The sequence below is a fragment of the Pristiophorus japonicus genome, unplaced genomic scaffold (genome assembly GCF_044704955.1).
Source record: "Pristiophorus japonicus isolate sPriJap1 unplaced genomic scaffold, sPriJap1.hap1 HAP1_SCAFFOLD_183, whole genome shotgun sequence".
Lineage (NCBI taxonomy): Eukaryota > Metazoa > Chordata > Chondrichthyes > Pristiophoridae > Pristiophorus > Pristiophorus japonicus.
Window position 1 is genome coordinate 326,453 of NW_027251516.1, and position 7,726 is coordinate 334,178.

The 7,726-nt window shown below is 46.7% G+C and overlaps 1 protein-coding gene across 1 annotated transcript; it reads right to left on the bottom strand.

The window, feature by feature from the left end:
• Positions 1 to 448: 448 nt before the first annotated feature.
• Positions 449 to 793, bottom strand: LOC139243717 (histone H2A type 2-C-like). The gene has a single exon (XM_070870841.1). It carries the CDS (start codon positions 791 to 793, stop codon positions 449 to 451), a length of 345 nt encoding a protein of 114 aa, XP_070726942.1.
• Positions 794 to 7,726: the final 6,933 nt, after the last annotated feature.

The following is a 7,726-nucleotide window of genomic DNA, read 5'->3' on the forward strand; positions in this document are numbered from 1 at the left end:
CTGAGTGTGTGGTCTACTCTGTATCTGTCCATCGCTAGGATGTAAATCTGGGCTCTACTCTATACCCGTCACTCTCTATTGTGTTCGCATCGTTTTACTCTGTACCAATCAATTTCTAAACTCAGTATTCGTTTCAGCTTCCAACTATCAATTTATCTTATGTAAGAGATGCTTTATTCTGAATCTGTCAGCATCAGGCATTGTAGGCAGTGTCGGTGGAAACCATGAAATTACTAATATTGCCAGATAAATTTAATGGGCAAAATTGTAGCAAATGGATTTCAACATAAAATTTAGGAACTAACATGATAAGTTTGATCTGGGATAATTGTGATCCATAGAACATAAAGAAGCCCTTTCACAGGTACTGTGAGTGGCTCTGAAAAGAGTCTTTGAATTATTAAATTAAATCCCGTCTGCTTTACTTGCTCTTGGACGCAGTGGTGCTTTACTTGGGCAGCAGCACAGCCTTGATGTTAGGCAGCACCCTGCCCTGAGCGATGGTCACCTTTCCCAGCATCCTCGTTGCGATGGCCAGCTGCAGGTGTCTGGGGATGGTGCGGGTCTTCTTGTTGTCGCGGGCCGCGTTGCCGGCCAGCTCCAGGATTTCAGCGGTCAGATACTTGAACACAGCAGCCATGTAGACTGGGTCTCCAGCACCCACACGCTCAGCATAGTTCCCCTTCCGCAGAAGCCTGTGAATACGGCCCACAGGGAACTGCAGTCCGGCCCGGGAGGAGCGAAACTTGGCCTTGGTCCTAGCTTTACCACCGGTTTTTCCTCTTCCCGACATTTCCACAATTCACATGTTCAGAGAAAGAATGCGAAACTCCTCCCACATCTGCCTTTCTTATACCTTCTGGAGGAATGTAGGGAGCGAACTTGTAATTGGTCGCTCTCTGGTGAATTTCATTGGTCTTTTCCGATGTCCAATCAGAGCGTGTTTAGCCCGCCAGTGAAAATTATTCTCCACAAAAGTCAGTCCTCCAAAGATTTAGAAATTCAAAAATAGCGCCAATAATTGTTAAAATTGCGGATTATTTTATTAACTTCACTATTAGCCAAATTTTCCAAACACTTTTTGTTTCCTTTTCCGTAATCCATATTTCCATTGCAAATTCCAGGCTGTTAGTTTCAGGATTAAATTCGGGTACTATTTCAAACTGTCTGTAATGGACGGGAATCAATCCCCACTGATTATGTAACGGGACACATTGCATCTCAATCTTTGTAAAACTGGAGATTCATAGATTATCGATCGATCCCCCGCACAGGCGGCAATGAGACAAGAACTGGGAGTCCCTCTGTGAAAAGAGAAGAGGGACAGAGCATTAAAACTGCCCTGTTCTGGTCTCTGTACGAGCTCCCATTCTGGGTTGTTACACTCGGATTCTAGGGTTAATAAACGGTTTGACCCCTTAGTCGATTTTTTTTTGAATTGAAAAGTGCGCGAGAGAGAACGAGGTGGCTGCAGTCTGAGTCTCACCCCGAAAATGGAGTATGAGAAGAAGCATGCAGGGAACATTAAGACGGATTGCAAAAGTTTCTATAGATATGTAAAGAGAAAAAGGTTAGTAAAGACAAACGTAGGTCCCCTGCAGTCAGAATCAGGGGAAGTCATAACTCGGAACAAAGAAATGGCGGACCAATTGAACAAGTACTTTGGTTCGGTATTCACTAAGGAGGACACTAACAACATTCTGGATATAAGAAGGGTCAGATGATCTAGTAAGGAGGAGGATTGAGGGAAATCCTTATTAGTCGGGAAATTCTGTTGGGGAAATTGATGGGATTGAAGGTCGATAAATCCCCAGGGCCTGATGGACTGCATCCCAGAGTACTTAAGGAGGTGGCCTTGGAAATAGCTGACGCATTGACAGTCATTTTCCTACATGCCATTGATTCTGGATCAGTTCCTATCGAGTGAAGGGTAGCCAATGTAACCCCACTTTTTAAAAAAGGAGGCAGAGAGAAAACAGGGAATTATAGACCGGTCAGCCTGACATCGGTAGTGGGTAAAATGATGGAATCAATTATTAAGGATGTCATAGCAGTGCATTTGGAAATGGTGACATGATAGGTCCAAGTCAACCTGGATATGTGAAAGGGAAATCATGCTTGACAAATCTTCTGGAATTTATTGAGGATGTTTCCAGTAGAGTGGACAATGGAGAACCATTTGATGTGGTATATTTGGACTTTCAGAAGGCTTTCGACAAGGGTCCACACAAGAGATTAATGTTCAAAGTTAATGCACATGGGATTGGCGGTAGTGTGCTGACATGGATTGAGAAATGGTTGTCAGACAGGAAGCAAGGAGTAGGATTAAATGGGTACTTTTCAGAATGGCAGGCAGCGACTAATGGGGTACCGCAAGGTTCTGTGCTGGGGCCCCAGCTGTTTACACTGTATATTAATGATTTAGATGAGGGGATTAAATGTAGTGTCTGCAAATTTGCGAATGACACTAAGTTGGGTGGCAGTGTGAGCTGCGAGCAGGATGCTATGAGACTGCAGAGCGACTTGGATAGGTTAGGTGAGTGGGCAAATGTATGGCAGATGAAGTATAATGTGGATAAATGTGAGGTTGTCCACTTTGGTGGCTAAACAGAGAGACAGACTATTATCTCAATGGTGACAGATTAGGAAAAGGGGAGGTGCAACGAGACCTGGGTGTCATGGTACATCAGTCATTGAAGGTTGGCATGCAGGTAAAGCAGGCGGTTAAGAAAGCAAATGGCATGTTGGCCTTCATATGGAGGGGATTTGAGTACAGGGGCAGGGAGGTGGTGCTACAGTTGTACAGGGCCTTGGTGAGGCCACACCTGGAGTATTGTGTACAGTTTTGGTCTCCTAACCTGAGGAAGGACATTCTTGTTATTGAGAGAGTGCAGCGAAGGTTCACCAGACTGATTCCCGGGATGGCGGGACTGACCTATCAAGAAAGACTAAATCAACTGGGCTTGTATTCACTGGAGTTCAAAAGAATGAGAGGGGACCTTATAGAAACGTTTAAAATTCTGACGGGTTTAGACAGGTTAGATGGAGAAAGAATTTTCCTGATGTTGGGGAAGTCCAGAACCAGGGCTCACAGTCTAAGGATAAGGGGTAAGCCATTTAGGACCGAGATGAGGAGAAACATCATCACCCAGAGAGTGGTGAACCTGTGGAATTCTCTACCACAGAAAGTTGTTGAGGCCAATTCACTAAATATATTCAAAAAGGAGTTAGATGTAGTCCTTACTACTAGGGGGATCAAGGGGTATGGTGAGAAAGCAGGAATGGGGTACTGAAGTTGCATGTTCAGCCATGAACTCATTGAATGGCGGTGCAGGCTAGAAGGGCCGAATGGCCTACTCCTGCACCTATTTTCTATGTTTCTATGTTTTTAAAACAAGCTTCTAATCCGTCGGCAGGCGCTGTAAATAAACGGGTTTGAGCGCAAAGGGAAAGAGCGACCAGGGACCGTGTTTGCTGTTTCGGGCGGGAAATTAAACAGCGACGCTGAGGTCGAAACGGACATTAAAAATGCTTATCTGAAAATCTCAAAACTAAATCGACAGCTGGAACTGCAAAGGTTCTCAGGCACTTGTTAAGGAAATAATTAGCGTCAAACGATAAGAAAATAAGCGGTTATGGGGAGCGGCCGGGAAATGGCGCTGAATCCATGAACAGATCAGTTGTGATCTTATTGAATGGCGGAGCAAGCTCGTGAAGCCAAATGGCCGAATCCTGCTCCTATTCTTTAAAGGTTGATGGGTTTGTGCAGCTCTTTCAGAGAGGTTGTGGGTGGCTCTTAAAAGAGCCGTTGTGTTTGGGTTTGATCTCTCAGGACAGCGTGCAGTTTTACTTGGAGCTGGTGTACTTGGTCACCGCCTTTGTCCCTTCCGACACGGCGTGCTTGGCCAGCTCCCCGGGCAGCAGCAGGCGCACGGTGGTCTGGATCTCCCGGGAGCTGATGGTGCGGCGCTTGTTGCAATGGACCAGGCGGGAAGCCTCACCCGCGATACGCTCCAAAATATCGTCACAACCGAGTTCATGATGCCCATGGCCTTGGAGGAGATGCCGGTGTCGGGGTGAACCTGCTTCATCACTTTGTAGGTGGAGATCGAGTAACTCTCCTTCCTCGACTTTCTGCGCTTCTTGAGCGACTTTGCTGGCACTTTGGTGACGGTTTGCTTCGCACCTTCCTTGGTGGAAACTGTTCACCCCGCCGGTGGATGCAGGCTCAATGGCTGCAATCTTGGTCAGGGCGGGTGTCACGGCGCATGAGCAAATCTTTGTACAGGGACAAAGTGTGGGCGGGGCTTCAGGGTATATGTCAGTTTGATTGGACAGACGTTTCTGCCCAGGTAAGTGACCCCTGAAAGGAAGCCTTGTTGTTCTGATTATTGTCTGGTGACCCTGGGCCCGGGCTCCTCCTATTGGGCCAGCCCAGGCTCATCCTATCGGACCAGCACAGGCTCACACTATTGGGCAAGCCCAGGTTCACCCTATCGGACCAGTACAGATTCACCCTATTGGGCCAGCCCAGGCTCACACTATTGGGCCATTCCAGGTTCACCCTATCGGGCCAGTACAGAATCACCCTATTGGGCCAGCCCAGGCTCACCCTATCGGACCAGCACAGGCTCACCCTATTGGGCCAGCCCACGTGCACCCGATTGGGCCAGCCGGTCTCACCCTATTGGGCCAGCCCAGGATCAACCTATCAGGCCAGCACAGGCTCACCCTATTGGGCCAGCCCAGGTTCACCCTATCGGGCCAGTACAGATTCACCCTATTGGGCCAGCCCAGGTTCACCCTATCGGACCAGTACAGATTCACCCTATTGGGCCAGCCCAGGTTCACCCTATCGGACCAGTACAGATTCACCCTATTGGGCCAGCCCATGTTCACCCTATCCGACCAGTACAGATTCACCCTATTGGGCCAGCCCGCGTGCACCCTATTGGGCCAGCCGCTCTCACCCTATTGGGCCAGCCAATGCTCAACCTATCAGGCCTCACAGGCTGACCCTATTGGGCCAGCACAGGCTCACGCTATTGGGCCAGCCCGGGCTCACCCTATTGGGCCAGCGCAAAAGACCCAGTTAGCAGCAGAGAAAATCAGCAGCTCATTGATTTTACTCTCACTCTGCGCACAGCGGGTGCAGAACTGAAGCCAACCATGTAAGCTGGGATTAATGCACATCATTAGCCTTTGAATGTGGAATGAGAAATGTTTGTCTGTTCTGTCGGTGGGAACAGATTTCAAACATCTGTGTGACGAGAGAAGCACCGAGATACATACATCCGCGTGAGAGTGTCCCAGTGCACTGCCTGTGGAAAAAATTTCAACCAGTTACACAGCCTAAAAAACTTCGCACCTTTCATATCGGGGTAAATACACGTGTTCTGTGTGTGGACAAAACGTCAACTAATCATCCAACCAAGGAGAGATACAAGGACACCCACACCATGGAGAAACCATCGAAATGTGGAGCTGTGGGGAGGGATATAGTTCCCCGTCTGATCTAGAAATGTATTGTCGCAGTCACACGGGGGAGAGGCTGGTCACCTGCTCTGTGCGCGGTCAGGATTTCACTCAGTCATCGGATCTGCTGAAAGTCTAGCGAGTTCATACTGGGGAAGTGTTGGAAGGGATTAAGAACATAAGAACATAAGAACATAAGAATTAGGAACAAGAGTAGGCCATTTAGCCCCTCGAGCCTGCTCCGCCATTCAATAAGATCATGGCTGATCTGGTCGTGGACTCAGCTCCACTTACCCACCCGCTCCCCATAACCCTTAATTCCCTTATTGCTTAAAAATCTATCTATCTTTGACTTGAAAACATTCAATGAGCCAGCCTCAACTGCTTCGTTGGGCAGAGAATTCCACAGATTCACAACCCTCTGGGAGAGGAAATTCTTTCTCAACTCGGTTTTAATTTGTCTCCTCCGTATTTTGAGGCTGTGCCCCCTCGTTCTAGTCTCGCCGACAAGTGGAAACGACCTCTCTGCCTCTATCTTGTCTATACCTTTCATTATTTTAAATGTTTCTATAAGATCACCCCTCATCCTTCTGAACTTCAAGGAGTAAAGACCCAGTCTACTCAATCTATCATCATAAGGTAACCCCCTCATCTCCGGAATCAGCCTAGTGAATCGTCTCTGTACCTCCTCCAAAGCCAATTTATCCTTCCTTAAGTAAGGTGACGAAAACTGCACGCACTACTCCAGGTGCGGCCTCACCAATACCTTACAGGTTGCAGCAGGACCTCCCTGCTTTTGTACTCCATCCCTCTCACAATGAAGGCCAACATTCCATTTGCCTTCCTGATTACCTACTGCACCTGCAAACTAACTTTTTGGGATTCATGCACAAGGACCCCCAGGTCCCTCTGCACCGCAGCAGGTTGTAATTTCTCCCCATTCAAATAATATTCCCTATTACTGTTTTTTTTCACAAGGTGGATGACCTCACATTTTCCGACTTTGTATTCCATCTGCCAAACCAGAGCCCATTCGCTTAACCTATCCAAATCTCTTTGCAGCCTCTCTGAGTCCTCTACACAACCCGCTTTCCCACTAATTTTAGTGTCATCTGCAAATTTTGTTGCACTACACTCTGTCCCCTCTTCCAGGTCATCTATGTATATTGTAAACAGTTGTGGTCCGAGCACTGATCCCTGTGGCACACCACTAACCTCTGATTTCCAAACGGAAAAGGACCCATTTATCCCGACTCTCTGCTTTCTGTTCGCCAGCCAATTCTCTATCCATGTTAATACATTTTCTCTGACTCCGCGTACCTTTATCTTCTGCAGTAACCTTTTGTGTGGCACCTAATCGAATTCCTTTTGGAAATCTAAATACACTACATCCATCGGTACACCTCTATCCACCATGCTCGTTATATCCTCAAAGAATTTCAGTAAGTTAGTTAAACATGATTTCCCCTTCATGAATCCATGCTGCGTCTGCTTGATTGCACTATTCCTATCCAGATGTGCCGCTATTTCTTCCTTAATGATAGTTTCAAGCAGTCATCTGAATTGCGAGTTCACAAGTGACAGCAGCGGTTGGGTTCGACTGTTATTACTGCTGTTAATCACATCCTGACTGAATCGTATTCATTCTGTCAAGTGGGATTTGTTTCTGCTGATGATAATAACCCCGAAAACTGGGATGGAGTTAAATATTTTGATATTTCAAATAATACAATGTGTCGATATTTGATCTCTCCATGATAAGAGGATACTAATTGATGTCTTGTTACATTTTGCGCCTTTTCTCCTTTCCAACTCTAGATTGTTTCAGTTCTCATGCCTTTGGTTACGCTCAGGGACAAGTCCCAGTTCCCCATACCTTTCAGAGTGCCTCTCTTTGCCTTGGTGTCCAGGGTAGGAATAGCCAACACGCCTGGGATCACTAAACACAAACACCAGTCTGTTAATCTCTTTCAGCCACAGGACTTTGCGTGTTCCTGACAGCATCTCTCCCACCTTCGATGTGCGAATAGAGCACCCTGCAAATATGGTTTCAATTTAAATTTGAATCCACTCAGTAAATGTATTTTTTTAAAAGTACAGGTAAACCGATTACATCAAGTAATTGGTAAAGGTTTACAGTCAACAAGATGAATAAGTAAAAACATCATGGCCCAATAACCCAGCTCTATATTCACAGGAGAAAGTCTGTTATCTAAATCTTCGAATGTCAGTTGGAGATGAGAGACTGAAT

Excerpts from the sequence above, each read along its gene's own strand:
- LOC139243717 (XM_070870841.1), bottom strand. The coding sequence starts at position 793 with ATGTCGGGAAGAGGAAAAACCGGTGGTAAAGCTAGGACCAAGGCCAAG.